Source organism: Castor canadensis, chromosome 8 (genome assembly GCF_047511655.1).
Source record: "Castor canadensis chromosome 8, mCasCan1.hap1v2, whole genome shotgun sequence".
Classification (NCBI taxonomy): Eukaryota; Metazoa; Chordata; class Mammalia; order Rodentia; family Castoridae; genus Castor; species Castor canadensis.
The window spans coordinates 44,833,012-44,851,531 of record NC_133393.1 but is presented as its reverse complement, the minus strand read 5'-3'; the positions used below and the strand labels follow the sequence as shown (position 1 = coordinate 44,851,531).

General features: G+C 36.2%; 2 protein-coding genes across 2 annotated transcripts in view; both read right to left on the bottom strand.

Annotated features, from left to right (window-relative positions):
- The window catches only part of LOC141425600 (uncharacterized), a 66,467-nt gene extending 61,248 nt beyond the window's left edge, over positions 1 to 5,219 (bottom strand). The window contains 1 exon segment of the mRNA XM_074081796.1: positions 5,127 to 5,219. Within this exon segment, the coding sequence (XP_073937897.1) occupies positions 5,127 to 5,219 (93 nt within the window).
- The window catches only part of LOC109679565 (uncharacterized), a 370,197-nt gene that overhangs the window by 242,437 nt on the left and 109,240 nt on the right, over positions 1 to 18,520 (bottom strand). The window contains 1 exon segment of the mRNA XM_074084838.1: positions 11,234 to 11,240. Coding sequence (XP_073940939.1) covers positions 11,234 to 11,240 — 7 coding nt within the window.

Here is an 18,520-nt window from a genome sequence, read left to right as displayed (position 1 = left end):
AGAGTAACACTGATTTAGCTGCACACAATCAAACCCTTAAACAACAAAGACAAGTAAATGACAGGAATCACCACATAACTATCAATGCTAACACTGAATGTTAATGGACTCAACTCTCCCATCAAAAGACACCATTTGGCAAACTGGATTAAAAAGGAAGATCCAACAATCTGCTGCTTACAGGAGAACAATCTCATTCACTGAAACAAGCACTGGTTGAAGGTGAAAGACTGGAAGAAGATTTACCAAGCCAATGGTCCCTGAAAACAGGCAGGAATAGCAATACTTATCTGAGACAAAGTAGACTTCAAACTTACATTAATCAAACGAGTTAAAGAAGGACATTCCATACTAATAAAAGAGGAAATACACTAAAAGTAAATAACAATTATCAACCTATATGCACCCAACATCAATGCACCCAATTTCATCAAACATACTCTGAAGGACTCCAACACAGTGGTAGTGGGAGACTTTAATACCCCCCTATCACCAATAGATGGGTCATCCAAACAAAAAATCAATAAAGAAATTCTAGAACTAAATCACATCAGAGATCAAATGGACCTACCTGATGTCTACAGGATACTTCATCCAAATTCTGCACAATATACATTCTTTCAGCAGCTCACAGAAACATCTACAAAATTGATCATATCTTAGGGCACAAAGCAAGCCTCAGCAAACATAAGAAAATATAAATAATCCCATGAAATCTATATGATAATAATGCATTAAAACTAGAAATCAACAAAAGCAACAGTAAAAAACATGCACACAATTGGAAGCTTAACAACACATTGCTCAATGATAAACAGGTCAGTGATGAAATAAAAAAAGAAATTAAAAGGTTCCTGGAAGTTAATGAAAATGAAAACATGACCTACTGGAACCTATGGGACACAACAAAGGAAGTCCTAAGAGGAAAGTTTATAGCCATGAGTACATATATTAAAAGTCAGAAAGATCTCAAATCAATGACCTAATGCTACATATCAAACTACTAGAAGAAAAAAAAAACAAGCAAAACCCAAAACAAGCAGAAGGAGAGAAAAACTAAAAATAAGGTTTGAAATTAATTAATTAGAAAAAAAACATACAAAAATCAATGAAACAAAAAGCTGGTTCTTTGAAAAAATAAATAAGATTGACAGACCTTTGACAAACCTAGCTAAAATGAGGAGAGAAAAAACCCAAACCAGTAAAATCAGAAATGCAGAAGGGGAGATAACAACAAACACCATGGAAATCCAGGAAGTCATCAGGGACTACTTTGAGTACCTATATTCTAATAAATTTGAAAATCTTGAAGAATTGGACAGATTTCTAGATACTTACAACCATCCAAATCTGAACCAAGAGTATATTTATCACCTGAATAGATCTATAACACAAATTGAAATTGAAGCAGCAATAAAAAGTCTCCCAAAAAAATAAAAGTCCAGGACCTGATGGATTATCTGCTGAATTCTTTCAGACCCTTAAAGAAGAACTAATACCAACTCTCCTTAAACTGTTCCATAAAATACAAAGGGAAGGAATACTACCTAACTCATTTTATGAAGCCAATATTACTTTCATCCCAAAACCAGACAAAGACACCTCCTAAAAGGAGAAATAGACCAATTTTCTTAATGAACATTGATGCAAAAATCCTCAAAAAAATAATGGCAAACTGAATCCAACAAACACACCAGAAAGATCATCCACCATGACCAAGTTGGCTTCATCCAGAGATGCAAGTGTTGTTCAACATAAGCAAATCTATAAATGTCATACAGCACATTAATAGAAGCAGAGACAAAACCACTTGATCATCTCAATAAGTGCAGAAAAAGTCTTTGATAAGATCCAACACCACTTCATGATAAAAGCTCTATGAAAACTAGGAATAGAAGGAAAGTACTTCAACAATTATAAAGGATTTATATAACAAACCTACAGCCAATATTATGCTTAATGATGAAAAACTGAAATCATTTCCCCTAAAATAAGGAACAAGATAAGGATGCCCACTATTCCCACTCCTACTCAACATAATCCTGGAATTCCTAGCCAGAGCAATTGGCAAGAAGAAGAAATAAAAGGAATACAAACAGGGAAAGAAACTGTTAACATATCCCAATTTGCAGATGACATGATCCTATATCTTAAAGACCCAAAAAACTCTACCCAAAAACTCCTAGACACCATAAACAGTTATAGTAAGGTGCCAGGATACAAAATCAACTTACAAAAATCATGTGCTTTTCTATACACCAACAATGAACAAACTGAGAAGGATTATTTGGAAATAATTCCATCTACAATAGCCTCAAAAAAAATCAAATACCTAGGAGTAAACTTAACAAAGGATGTGAATGACCTCTACAAGGAGAATTACAAACTCCTGAAGAAAGAGATCGAGGAAGACTACAGAAGGTGGAAAGATCTCCCGTGCTCATGGATTGGTAGAATCAACTTAGTAAAAATGGCTATCCTACCAAAAGCAATCAACATGTGTAACGCAATTCCTATCAAAAACTGGATGACTTTCATCACAGAGATTGAAAAATCTACCCTAAAGTTCATTTGGAAGCACAAGAGACCTTGAATAGCCAAGGCAATGCTCAGCAAAAAGAGCAATGCTGGAGGTATCACAATACTCGACTTCAAACTACATTACAAAGCAGTAACAATAAAAACAACATGGTACTGACACAAAAACAGACATGAAGACCAGTGGAACAGAATAGAGTACCCACATATGAATCCACACAACTATACTCACCTTATTTTTGACAAAGGGGCCAAAAATATACGATGGAGAAAAGGCAGCCTCTTCAACAAATTGTTGCTGTGAAAAGTGGTTATCCATCTGCAAGAAACTGAAACTACATCCATGTTTGTCACCCTATACTAGTACCAACTCAAAATGGATCAAGGACCTTAATATCTGTCTTGAAACTGAAGTTACTACAGGAAGAAGCAGGAAACACTCTGGAACTAACAGATATAGGCAAGGACTTCCTCAGTAGAACCCCAGCAGCCCAGCAATTATAAGAAAGAATGGGCAAATGGGACTTCATAAAATTAAAAAGCTTCTGCACAACAAAAGAAATGGTCTGTAAACTGAAGAGACCACCCACAAAGTGGGAAAAAATATTTGCCAGCTATACATCAGACTAATAACCAGAATATACAGGAAACTTAAGAAAATAAACTCTTCCAAAATCAGTGAACCAATAAAAAAAAATGAGCAACTGAACTAAACAGAACTTTCTCAAAAGAAGAAATTGAAATGGCCAAAAGCATATGAAAAAATGCTCACCATCTCTACCCATAAAAGAAATGCAAATCAAAACCACACTAAGATTCCACCTCACTCCTGTTAGAATAGCCATCATCAAAAACACCACCAACAACAGGTTTTGTTGAGGATATGCAGAAAAAAGCACCCTTGTACACTGCTGGTAAGAATGCAAGCTAGTGCAACCACTCTGGAAAAAAAGTTGGAGGAGTCTTAAAAATCTAAACATAGATATATCTGCCAAATTGTCCAGCAATCCTGGGGATATACCCAAAGGAATGCAACACAGGTTACTCCAGAGGCACCTGCACACCCATGTTTATTGCAACACTATTCACAATAGCCAAGTTATGGAAACAACCAAGATGTCCCACTACTGACGAATGGATCAAGAAAATGTGGTATTTATACACAACGGCGTTTTACTCAGCCATGAAGAAGAATGAAATCTTATTCTCAAGTAAATGGATGGAACTGGGGAACATCATTCTGAGCAAGGTCAGCCAGGCTCAGAAGACCAAAAATCGTATGTTCTCCCTCATATGCTGTCTTTAGATCTAGGGCAAATATAGCAATGTGGTTGGACTTGGGTCACATGACAATGGGAGAGCACATACGGAAGGTATGGGTATAGGTAGGAAACCCAAAACATGAAAGTGTTTGATGTCCCCACTCCAGAGGAACTAATGCAGAAACCTTAAAGCGACAGAGGTCAACACGAGAAGGGGATTAGGAACCAGTGTAAAGATCAGTTAAAGATGAATCAACTTGAGTTGTAACACATTTGTACATGGAAGCAATGCTAGGAATCTCTCTGTATAGCTATCCTTAACTCAACTAGCAAAAATGCCTTGTCTTATTATGCTTATGTTTTCTCTTCAACAAAATTAGAGATAAGTGCAGAACAGGATCTGCCTGGGAGCGAGGGGGCAAAGGGGGAGAGGATGGGGGTGGGAGACGGGGGTAGAAACAACCCAAACAATATATGCACATATGAATCAATGAATTTAAAAAATCACCAAAAATATATATATCAATAAAAATAATAACTTAAGTCTCCACAAAAAATCATCTCTATACTTGAATTCTAGGATTTTTTTTTGTGGTACTGGGATTTGAACTCAGGACTTTGGGCTTGCAAAACAGATAGCTCTAGTGGTTGAGCCAGATCTCCAATCCTATATTGTAATTCTAAATATCAACTTTATAAAACTTCAAATATGAAAATGGTAATATTAAAATAACCTTTGAATTCATGTCAATTCTTCAATTTCCCCTAGAAAACTAAAAATTTATATGATTCATGCCATCAAGCAGTATAATAATTATATTTAAGTAAAAATTTTGCATGAAAATGTGTTTTATATTTCTATAGGAAAATATTCTTCTGGTCGGTTAAACCACTTCATTTTTTCCATTTTCAAAAAAAATTAGTGTTTTAAGTTTGTACCTACCAACAATTATGACAATGTCAATCCTTTATATATCAAGAACACACATATATGTATATGCATATATGATTCCTACATATACCATGTATATCAAGTATATGCATATATGATGTAATTAATAATTCTACTACAATGATTTATATGTAAATTTGTTACTGAATTAAAAATTCACAGTTAAAAATAATAGACAATAATAGAATTATCCTTTGAAGGGCACAACTTTATTAAAACAATTCACATTAAATGTAGTGTGCTCGTCAGGCTCTCCATCACTGTGATGGAACTTGACATAAACAACTTAAGGGAGGAATACATTTATTTTGGTTCCTGGTTGTGGACATTGCAGTCCTTCATGCTGGGGGTGGAGGGGGTATGATGAGGCTCACCTCCTGGCGGCCAGGAAGCAGAGGGAGCAAATGTCTGTGCTGATGCTCACTGATTTCCTCCTTCTTCCTCTTCGATTCCACTGGGACTCCCATCCTATGGGATGAAGGTGCCACCCACTTTGGGGATGTGTCCTTCTCCTTTAGTTAATCCTGTTTGGAAACACTGCACAGACACCCCAGAAGTGTGCTTTACTAATCCCTTAGGCACCTCTCAACCCAATCAAGTTGATAATCAAAATTAACCATCATACATGGCATCTGTGCTGCATGATAAACAGCACTTCTAACAGCTTAGATTGAAGAATGGACCCAATAGGCTCTACAAATAAATAACCATATTCAATAATGAATGAGCTAAAGAATAATATGCATTAATGCCTTTGAAAGCCTTAAATAGATTAATTCTCCCCAGACGGGAAGCATGCTTACCCAAACTCAAAAGAATTTAGGTATTTTAAACTGAGTTCAAGTATTTTAAAGTCCATATTTTCATCTTCAAAAAGCATAACAAAGAGTAAAGACATATTACAGCTAATGAAGAAAACCATAAAACAATTTTCTCCACCTCTATAGACCATCCACAAAAGACATAACATACCACAACATAAAACACAAGGTGTGGATTATCTTCAAATCCTATTTTGTCTTTTTAATTTTTATCTGCTACTTTAAAAGACAGAAAGCATCAAAATCTCTAAAAAGAAATAGAATGGAAAATCTTAATAGTTCCCAATATATAGAAATGAAGGCCATGTTTAAGTTTTCATAGTGAAACAATGTACACTATGTTTAATTCATCTTTTCATTCCATACTAATGAAAGATGTTGGGTGCAGTGTCTCATACTTATAATTCCAGCTACTCAGGAGTCTAGAGATAGGGAAGTCAAGGTTTGAAACCAGTCTCAGTAAAAAGTTAGTGAGAAACCCCCAACCTCAGCCAATTGGGCATGGGGTGCTCTGCCTGTGAACCCAGCAAAGTAGGAGGCAGAGAGGAGGATCATGGCTTGACACTGGCCCAGGCAAAAGCACACGACCCTATCTGATAAGTGACTAAAGTGAAGAGATCTGGAGGTGTGGCTCAATTGGTAGAGTACCTGCCTAACAAGTGTGAGTACTGGAGTTCAAACTCCAGTACCACCAAAAAAACGAACATAAGATCCTAGAACAATGAGCTTTTTTATTACTGTTTTGTGCTTATAAAGTGAACATATATCACTGTGTGCATTATAAAGAAAAGGAGTTTATTTAGCTCACAGTTTTAGAGATGTAAAGTTCAAGGTCAGGCAGCCTAGATCCTTCTAGGCTCCAGTAAGGGCTCTCCAGGCTTTGTCATCACCTGGCAGAGAAGTGAGAAAGAAATAAAAAGTGAAACAGTCATATGCAGAAAGGGCCAAGCCAGTAGGATGGACTTGAGTTATAATGGCCCACTCTTGCAGTACCAGCCTAGTCCTAGGAGAGCAAGAGCACCTGCTGACAGCACTCATCTAGGCCCATCTCTGGAGGTTTCACCATGGCCCAAAACCTCCACACTGGGGACCATGGTTATAGCACATGCACCTTTGGGGACTCAAGCCAGATCCAACCAGAGCAGTTCTCAGAGCAGGGGAGTATGGGAAAAGACCCAGGTTGAGAAGGTTTATAATGTGATTCTAAGAAATGTAAGATTGAATACAAAAAAATATATATATATATACACATTTGGGATGGTGCAGAACAGGAGTTAGAAGACCTGAGGAATAATGAGTCCCCTACTTCACACACTCATGACAGCTTTCCCTACTGACTGCTCCCTGAATTTACTTAATCTCAAAGCTATCTTAAGACAACCGCTTATATACTATAAAGCTGAGAGGAGAAAATGTTTCTGTGTTAAACAAAGTCACTACCAATGACCTAATGCCATTTCTGCACATATTCTGTCTTTTTAGTAGAGACTCTTTCTGGGAAACAAAATAAAAAATTCAAAAATGCATTCAGGAGGAAGGAAATGAATTTTTCTACAGAATGTCTATGCCATGTTTAGTTGAGTCACTATGTCGGGCCAATTTACAGGACAGACCAGATGTAATGTGTGGTTCTGACTGGATACTTGTTGCACCAACATGTACTAAGTGACATTTTGGATAAAACTGGTGACATTTGAGTTATTAGATAAAAATGCTATGAATTTTATTAACTATGTTGACTTTATTTTAGGTGTGCTCTTATTTTCTGATGCATAACAAAGTATAATTTCATTTTTTAATGTTTTTATTAGTATACATAAAATTATTTGGTGTATATTGGTGTATGATAGTTATACAGTGGTTTCATCATGACATTTCCATAAATACATACATTGTAACTGGTTGGTTCTTCCCCTCCACTATTCTTCCTTTTCCCCCACTCTCCTGATTAGGGTGACTTCAACAAGACAAGTTTTAATGTCACATGTTCATACATGTATAGAAAGTACATCAACCATATTCACCCTCCTTTACCCTCCCCCTCCTGCTATTACCCTCCCTTTAACATGACCCATTTTACATTCCTATCCTTCATTGTTTAAGGGTCTATTCATTGTTCAGTGGACTTTTGCATTGGTATTTTACCTGTAAATATGTTGTACTTTAATCAGTCTAACCCCCTCTATTACTCTTCCTTACCCTTTTTTCCCTACTCTGTATTGTGCAGCGGTTTTCAGTGCATTTCATTGTGTCTGGTTCCTGAAAAGATGTGATGTATTTCAATATTATTCACTGTCTATCATTCTTTTCTTCTTTTCCTCCTCCCTTAGTCTCCCCTAACATTCCCACTTTTGGAAACATACTTTATATATATAGAATATTTTATATATATATATATATATAAAATAATATTTATGTATATATTCCATACATGTGTATGTGTGTATGTATGTGTATATGACTCTGCATGCCTCTTACAAAGCTAACATATCATTCATGAGCTGCCTGGGCTCTGAAGCATATCCACCGAGATACCCAGAAGTTTCTTATTAAGCAGCTGCAAGGACCTCCTTCACAGGCCATGCTAGGCTAGCTAGGAGAACTGGAAAAGTTAAAATATTTTCTTTCTGACCTAACCTTTTAAACTATTTTTTTTAAATGCATTTGATATTGTCAGAGTCAAATGTTGGGCCAAGGAGTCCCCAAAAACATTGCTTCACAATTAGTGCCCTGACAGTCAGCATTCTTGCTCCAGGCATGAGTCCTTTTAACAGAAGTGGCCCAAGAAAGGAAAGATGTAACTGGAGAACTTCTTAGTGCACTTGGCACATTCCACTTGGTTTTATTTTGTTTTCTTTTTGTTTGAGACAGGATCTCATTATGTAGCCCAGGCTACTAGCATCAAATTCATGATCCCACCTCACCCTCTCAAGTGCTGGGATTACAGGCATGAACCACAATGCCTGATGTACTACACTTTTTTAAATATAAATTTTAAGAAAGAAGAATTAACCTCAGTCTCCTATACATGCTCTCCAAATTTATTTGTTTAGAGATGTCACCTTATTGCCAAAAAAAAAAGGAAAATTAGATGGATGGAAAATAACTGTCATAGCAAAGAGAAATCAGAAACAGGAAATGTGACCGATATTCTTAAATTACCTTATGTTTGATACATGTTACCTGATAGACACAGAAATCTTTTAGTAAAGGATATTTTGTTAATATTTCTATAGGTTATATTTACATGGTCCAGTAATGAAATAACATTTTACATTTAAAGCAATGTTTATATCAAGTTATGTTTTCCTTTAATAGCTGGTGGGAGGGGAATCTGAAAATAAATTTAAAATCTGTGTTTTAGGTAAGATTTTTCTTGGAAAAAAAAGTTTTAATGCAATTTAAAGGAGATTCCAAATTCAAGGAGAGTCTACACAGTGTGTGTGTCTCAGCTCAGGCTTGATGCCCTCTCTTTCTCCACATCCTACCCCACCCTTTCTCATTCTTAAAATTCTTACTACTACATTTCTAATTCCCATCATTCATCATCCAGCCCTTAACAACAATCTATTCATGAGAAAAATGGTAGAAACACAAATCACTCAAAAGTTCTATGGAGCATTATGATCATTAAAAATACTAAAAGAAAACATAAAATGGCCTTGTCAGAGAAAAGGAAGGAAGAAAAGAAAAGGCAAGAAATAGAAGCACATTCCACAAGGAAAGCTCAAAAGTTATTTCAGTGACATACTTAATCCTTACAAAAATTATAAAATAGGTATTATTATTCCCAAATACAAGTAATTCCTCCCCTAGTGTTCAGAAACATTATCGCACTACCAGAGCTGGGGCATGTGACCCAGAAGGAGCCCCACATAATCTCAGGTTGGATCCCAGTGATGATGTCTAGCATTGATCATCTGACCTAAGATGTCCAATAAAATGGAATTACAGGGTATTTAAAATATGAGCAAGAAAAAAAAATCACATATGGATTTTAACAACCTGAAAACATTCATTATGTTTATTCATTCATTTACTATTTCAGTACCTATCTATTGTTTGACAATGCACTGGGTACTGAACAAACTGGAAAATGAACCCCATGGGAAAGGATGAAAACTGCTCCCAAAGAGGGTTACAAAAGGTCATACATGGCTATAATGTTGTGATTTCTCTTAATAGCAGAGGAGCAATTAATAGTGGGGGAGGGGGAGAACCTCCACCCATAAGAAAATAACTCTATTATTATGCAGCAATTTGCCTCAGTTCCACAGCTCTGGCCTTATTGTATTTCTGATCTCTTTTTCACTTCATCTATATGCCTAATTCACCATTCATTTTATTAAAAGAAAACATCTTTCAAAAACTTTTTTTGAATTCCAAAAAATTTGACAAATACCTTTAATTTCCACCTCCTTATGTATTTCTCACAGCCACTGAATGAGGTTTTGTTTCTCATGGGTTAAGAAGAAAAACTGAGATCTGTTCAATTTAACTAATTTATTTGAGCAATGAACATATTCTAAAACCAGGCAGTATTCCACACTAAAGATGGTTCAATGTGAGTTACTTTTATAACCAGGAAGACAGGAAATAACATACAGAGATTCCCTGAATGATGGAGTCTAGCTGTTGCCTTATTTGGTCATAATGTGAAAGCCTTCAACCTGGGATTGGCTGAGGAGGTAACTCCTGTGATTGGAAGAGGCTCAGTTGCTTCCCTATAAGAGTAGACACTTAGTTTTGTTATAACTTGCTTGCAGGAAGGTAGGTTGTAGTTGACTAGATAGGGAGGCCCCTTTGAGCCAATTCACTGTGCAAGTGTGAAAGAAAGCTTACGCCCATTTATTCTAAGTCAACAGTGTGTAATTGTGAATGGCCACTAATTGGTTTATGGTGTGTTCTTACCAACTCTGTACATACTTTGGCATGTAGATTTGAATAATCTCCTGAAGGCATTAAAACAAAATGAGCAAGCAAAATGTTCTGAGATACCTTCCTTTGGTTTTAATTTCCTATGTGATTATCCCTCTTGATCTAGAACCACAGACTCATGGGAAATGAAATGGCCATATTTGTATTTTGCCCAGGAACAATTAATTCCATTTTATTGATCATCTTTTTTGATACACTAAGTACATTAACATTTAAAACAATAATGAAGATTTTCCACTTCATTCATCTTCATCTTCATTTGTAAGCTGCCAAAATATTCATTTGATAGTTTTGCGTTTATGGAATGTCTGACTGTTCTGCTATATCACAGAATGAATTTGCTTCATCTTGCTACAGATGTGTTTCCTGACATTTTTTTCTCCACCAATTAACTAAGATTGTTTCTTTTGCTTCCTGGTATGAGCACCAGAGTTAAGTAAATTGGATTCAGATTGTGTATGCTCTTACTAGTTGTGCAACATTGGGCAAGTTACTTAGTCTAACTCTGTTTCCTTAACTGTGAAGTACAAATGGTAATATTTATCTACCTTATAATGTGAGCAATGTGTCCATGAAGATAAAGTGCTTAGAATAGATCATGACACTGAGGAAATAATAAATATCCATATCCAATTTAATTATGTGTCATTATTGTAACCTGTAACACAATGGTAATATTGGGTTTTTTCTTTATTTAAGTGTCCTTTTAAAATTGACTCCACCATTTGTCTACCTTACTTTCATCTTGTACAGTCCAGTGTTGAGAATGAATGAAGCCTTTCCAACCTTGAATGAAGCCTTTCTGACTACCACAGGGATAGCCAAGGAATATCTAGGTTCAAAGTTTGGCAGGGTCCTCGCTGTTGAGGATAAAGATCTTTATGGGAATTTTTTAATGGATTTCAACATAAGTAAAGGAGAAATTGCCTCTGTCTATGAGATTCATATTCAGTGGAACAATAGTTGACTCAAAGTTCATTTTTTGTAAAGGTCCCAGCCATTCATTAAGAGTAGCTGGGAGAGGCACCTGTACACCCATGTTTATTGCGGCACTATTCACAATAGCCAAGTTATGGAAATAGCCAAGATGCCCCACCACTGACGAATGGATTAAGAAAATGTGGTTATCTATACACAATGGAATTTTATGCAGCCATGAAGAAGAATGAAATGTTATCATTCGCTGGTAAATGGATGGAATTGGAGAACATCATTCTGAGTGAGGTCAGCCTGGTCCAAAAGACCAAAAATCGTATGTTCTCCCTCATATGTGGACATTAGATCAAGGGCAAACACAACAAGGGGATTGGACTATGAGCACATGATAAAAGCGAGAGCACACAAGGAAGGGGTGAGGATAGGTAAGACACCTAAAAACTAGCTAGCATTTGTTGCCCTTAACGCAGAGAAACTAAAGCAGATACCTTAAAAGCAACTGAGGCCAATAGGAAAAGGGGACCAGGAGCTAGAGAAAAGGTGAGATCAAAAAGAATTAACCTAGAAGGTAACACCTACGCACAGGAAATCAATGTGAGTCAATGCCCTGTATAGCTATCCTTATCTCAACCAGCAAAAACCCTTGTTCCTTCCTGTTATTGCTTATACTCTCTCTACAACAAAATTAGAAATAAGGGCAAAATAGTTTCTGCTGGGTATTGTGGGGGGAGAGGGAGGGGGCGGAGTGGGTGGTAAGGGAGGGGGTGGGGGCAGGGGGGAGAAATGAACCAAGCCTTGTATGCACATATGAATAATAAAAGAAAAAGGAAAAAAAAAAAGAGTAGCTGGGACTTTTTACTTCCCAGGAATAACCTTTATCACATATTTATAATGACTCAAGACTCCATAGAGTTTGCTTGAATTATTTCATTCATTATTTCCAGTTTAAATTTGAATGTCTCACAAACCTATGAAGATGAGCAATCTGTTTTATAGGTTTAAAAAAATCAAGAAAAAATGCTATCAAGAATGCAGAAGGAACCCTTACACACTGTGGGAATGCAAATTAGTGCATCATTATGGGAATTAGTATGGCTGCTCCCCAAGAAGTTAAAAATATAACTTCCATATGATCCAACTATACCACTCCTGGGCATACATCTAAAGGAATATAAGTCTGCATACAATAGAGACTCCTGCACACTCATATTTATTGCAGCATTATTCACAATAGCAAGCAATGGAATCAGCCTAGGTGTCCATCAACTGATGAATGGGTAAAGAAACTGTGTTATATTTACACAATGAAGTATTATTCAGCCATAAAGAAGAATAAAATGATGTCATTTACAAGAAAGTGGATGGAGCTGGAGATCATCATGGTAAGTGAAATAAATCAGACTTGTAAAGACAAATATTTCATGCTCTCTCTCATATGCAGAATCTAAACTAAAAACAAAACAAAAATAAATATGAATGTAAAAGGGGGCACTTACTGGGAGAATAAGAAAGGGGGAGAGGGTGAAAGGAGAGTTGTGGTGGGGTAATATGATAAAAACAACCATTAAATATTGTTTAGAAAGTGGGGGTGGGATAAGAAAGGGTAATAGAGGGGCTGAGTGAGATCAAAGTGCATTAGATACATGTATGAAAACACAATAAACCCTAATGTACAATTTTTAAAACATCAAGAAAAAGCTAAGGCATAGAGAAATCAGCTTCTCCAAGATCAATAGTAAGAAATGGCATAGCTAGAATCTGAATTCTAGACTCTTTGTCCCTATCATCTGTGTTTTTGCCTGCAGGTGATACTGTGCCATATAGACAAATATCCTAATACCTTCACCTAAGGGACATAACTAGAGCATAGCCATTTAAAAAAGCAAAATAATGATATCTCACATTAATATAGCACTTCAAATGACTCAAAATACTTGCAGTTTATCAATTTGTCTTTCCCAACATTTTGACATAAGAAAGGCGAGTCTCATTTGCTCTACTATACAGATAAGAACACTGATCTTCATCGCGGTCAAACATTTGCTCAAGATCACACAACATGATGTAGCAAGATTCCCAGGCAAGTACAATATTTTTATAGCTTGATGCATTTTTCTTATATTTTTATCACATGCCAGAGAGTCCATCTGTCTGTCTTATATTTTGGAAAACAATAAACCAAAATGTCTTCAATTGTTTCAAGATAAAACAATGGCTGATTCTCACGTCTTTCTATTTTTTTTCTGGTTAAACTACACCTTTCTTAGAGCTATAAATACTAGAGCAGCCTCCTAAAACAAGTCCCTCCCCTCTATGAACCAAGCCTGTGATACCTTTGATATCTTTGTCTCACCAGGTGGTACACTGACAATGCATAACAATGGAGCAATAAATACTCATCCAAGAAAACAGAACATGGAAGACCATTAATAAATTATCAAAATATGTACTTCATAAAAAATAAATCACAAGACTGATCATTTTCTTGCATCCTGCATAAAGGTATCAATATAAAAATAAAACAAAATGTAACATGTCAAAAGTATCTAGTCTCATCAACTCAGCGGCTACTGCATCCTTGACTTTGACCTCCACTGTTAGCATTCTTGGCACTCTCTTTTACCTAGGCTGTCTCCAGGTGTTGATATGACCTACACTGTCCAAACCCTTCTGGAAAACTGTTAAACCAGTGAAGCTTCCTTCTGCTGCCTGAAGTACATTATGATGGACTATGAGATTTTTCTCTTGATGGTTCTCAACACTCACAGTAACTCTAGTCTTGAAAAGAAAAAGAGAGAAAAGGCCCCAACTACTTTTCTCTAGTACTTTATTACTTCTCTACAATTGAAAAGAAAATAAAATAGAAGAAAATAGTGTGTTCCTGCCATTTTCTACCTTCATCATGACCTCTCTAAATATGTTTTCAGACTTTAATGGTTTTCTATTGAGCAAGGAAAAGTATCCTTAAGAAATAAATAATAAATATGCAGAGTTCATAGGCATTAGTAGGTTACAACCAGTTTCTGATTTCATGTGTCATAACCTTAATGGAACTCACACCCTTTTCCCTCTACTTATTTTGAGTTGGTCTTTTATGCCAGGCCCTTTACTAAGTGAAGATATACTAAGAAGAAAGTACAAAGTTCCCCTTTTAGGAGTGCATGGTCTCCAGAAAGCTAATCTATAAGCAAACAGACCATTACTTGCAGAGGTTTCTGCAAAACACAGTTTGAAGTGAAGGGAAGAGCCAACTGAATTTTACCAGCAGAAACCACAGAAAAAATCCTCATAGAAAAATGGAGAAAGATGCCAATATAAGGAAATTTATTCTTGGAACTATGAAATATTTGGTAACTGCTAAAGTGTGAAGGACAAAGTGCAGAAAAGGTGGAGGTCAGGTTGGAAAGTTGACAAAGATCAGGGAACAAAAGCCTTGAATATATTTCAGTGTTTTGGTTTTTACCTCTTCTTCATTCTTCCAAAAATACCAAGTGTCTCTTACATGCTAGGCTCTTATGTGCCACAAGGAGAAACAACTGCAGGCTTCAACAAGGGAGCAGCCTGATCAGATGGCCACTTCAGACAACAGCAGCAGCAGGGCAACTTTTATGCTGCAGAGATGTGTAAACAAGCAGCACTGAAAATGACAGGGCTATCATTTTATGGATGGGACAATGAGACTGGAAAGAAAAAGTGAGGTTACAGTCATTCATGGCAGGTGAATGAATAATACCGAGTGGTTGATTTGATTGAGGAAAAAGCAGGAACTAGGATAATGTCCAGCTGCTAGTTTGCATAACCACATAGAGAATGGTGTAATTTTCAATGACATAAAGAATTAAGGGGAGAGAAGGCAAAAACCAGAGGCATCCATCCAGTGGTGGTGTCTTAAGGAATTCTAATATACAGACCTAAGAGCAGTAGGTTTGGCTCACAGATAAATTTAAGTCATCAGTTAAAAGTTGAAACTGTTGGACATGAATATTCAGTGCTGTGTAGAGCATGATACAAATCTGCATAAGAAAGAGTGGTAAAAATGACATTTTGATGATATGTAGAAAAGAGAGACTTATAAGAGGAGCCATAATGCCACCAGTAAAGGGGTTTCCAAGAAATAGAACTTGTTTATGTTTGAATGCAATGCAGCAAATAAGCAAACAACATAAGAACTGAACAGTGATTAATTTGGCAATTGTAAGACACAAGAAGCTGCCTGGTGGTGGTATTGGAAACTAAATACCAGTGGTCTGAAAAAGACTAAGAGGGAAAGACATCAAGGACACGAGGGGATACTGGTCTTTCTGGTTTGGAAGAGGAGGAAGGAGATGAAGGTTTATGGCCATAGAGCAGAAAAAATATACAGTCAAGGAACAGTTGTCATCGTTTTTGTTTCTTTGTTTTTAAATTGAGGTAATTTAAAAGAAAATTATGGTAAAGAGAAAAAATGAAGGAAAAAGAAAATCTGAAGGCACAGGCATGAGAGGCCCTTGCCTCACATAAGACATAAAAATTCTCAAAAGAATGTCCCACCCATCCTAGAAAAAATAAAGCAAAGGTGGATAACCTACAAAATCACAGGGTTGTGTTTTTAAAATCCCGTTTAAGGCTGAGATCACAAAGAAACATAATCAAATAAAACTGAGAAACTATGAGTCTCCCCTAGGAGAAAAAGAGACCATGGCAGAAGTAGGAATAGATAAAAGCTATAAGATGTATATGTCCAGCTTTCTAAGGACAGTAATGCATTGGTAGGAAGATTTATAGTCCAATATGCTCTGGAAGAAAAAAGGAGGAGGAGGGAAGGAAGGAAGGAAGGAAGGAAGGAAGGAAGGAAGGAAGGAAGGAGGAGAAGGGAGGGAAGGAGACAGGAGAAGGAGGAGGAAAAGAAGAAGAAAGAGGAGGAAGAGGAGGGGAAGGAGAGGGAGGAGGAAGGAGAGGAGGAGGAGGAGAGAGAGGAGGAGGAGGGGGAGGAGGGGGAGGAGGGGAGGAGGAGGGAGAAGAAGAAGAAGAAGAAGAAGAAGAAGAAGAAGAAGAAGAAGAAGAAGAAGAAGAAGAAGAAGAAGAAGAAGAGAATCATCTGCAGTCACCCACCAGTTATTTTTCATGGGACTTCACTAAGAGACAGATTTTAGCAGGGAAAGAAAGCCAAGAGAGGCACTTCCCCCACCTTGTGAATACAATAACTGTTGAAGGATGAGAGCAGGAAAACTGAGATAAACCCTTTAAGCTCTCAGATCACAAGTTCAATCAAGAGAATGATCTTAACATCAGAAAATTTGGGTGTTGGGTGTGCCTCATGCAACAATAAAACCCAGAAATAGCTAATCCAGTGCTTATAGAGTGAGTCACCTCCTACACTAATAACATGACAGAGGAAGGGACATGCCTTTCTTGGCATAAATATTTTTATTTTAGTCTCTGCTGTTGCTGTTTATTTATGCAAAAAATGTGACCTGCTATCAAGAAGTAGTTAATGGATTCATATCCAGAGATGGACAAAGAGTTAAAATGGTCAGATGAGGGCTTTAAAATAACTATGAAAAATAAAAGTGTTTGAAATGGGCAGCAGCATGAGAAATGATGGAAATTATCAACAAGAATAACACTGACAGTCTATAAATAGAAAAAAATAGGGATGAATAATTCTTCCAGTGGAATTGTGAGCATACTGGATGGATTTGAGGGAAAAGAAATCAGTAAACTTGAAAACAGGTTAATACAAATGGAAATGTAAACAGAAAGTAAAATAAAGTCAGCATCCAAGATCAGTGAAACATTATCAAGGGGTCTAAGATACACAGAGCACCAGAAGGATTGGGGGAAAGACTGGGAACAGAAGTACTTAAAAAAAATAATGGCTAGGAATTTTGCATAATTAAGACAAAAACTACTGACTCAAGAAATTCAGCAAACTTCATGTAGTAAATATAATAAACAAACAAACTAAACCACAGGAGAATTATAGTTGAAATGATATGAACCAAAGAAGAGAAAAAATTCAAAAACAACCAGGTGAAAAGAAATACAGTTGTTTCTTGTTATTTGTGGCAGTTATGATCTATAAAGTCATTGCAAACACTGATTGTTGTTCCTAGAAGAAAAATGGGGTTAGTTTCCTGAAAGTCTCTAGTCATAGCATTTTCATAACTTAAATGCTACTTGTGTCTTATAGATTTATTTGCCAACATTAAAACTTTTCCTATAATAAATTTAGCAGATAGCTCTAAAATTCTGCCACAACCTCCTGATGTACAGAATCCGTTCACATCCATGGAGTGACACAGTAACAGGAATTAAAGATAAAGGGTGAAAATTAATTAAATGGAAATGAAATAAATATAGAAGATCACACCACCACAAGTGAAAATGGAGGGCAAAAGATTATAGGACAGCCTGTTTAAAGTGTTGCAAGAAAAATAATTTCAATCTTCAGTGCTGTGTTCACACAAAAATCCTTCAAAATACAACAAAAAAGGTTTTCAAACAAACAAACAAAAAATACTCAAGGGATTCCACTAGGAGAAATAGTAAGTGAAATTCTGCAGTCTGAAAAGAGATAATACCAGACAGAAATACAATTATGATGGAAAGAACTAAGAACACCAGAAATAACAATATGGTGGCAAATGTAAAGTAAAAGTACTTTACTTTTTAAAGATATATGTCTTTTTGATTATTTACTGTTAAATTATACTAGTAACAATGCAGTGGAGGTTCCAACAATTCTAAAAGTATGACATAAAACAATAGGAACACAAAGATGGGAGGTTCATCATTGGAAATTTACTATTATAAAGTTCTTAAATTTTTTGTGAAGGAATAAAATAGTATAAGACAGACTGTGGGATGTTAAAGATGCATACTGTAAACTCTAAAGCATCATTTAAAAAATCCCAAGAAGGCACAACCAAAATAGTAGAAGAACAGATAAAATGAATACCAAAAATAACCTACTTAATTCACCCTGAAAGAAACTGGATTAGTTAGCTTTCCATTACCGTAAGAAATGCCTGAGATAAATTAACTTATAAAGTGAAAAGGTTTACTTTAGCCCACAGTTGTGGAGGTTTCAG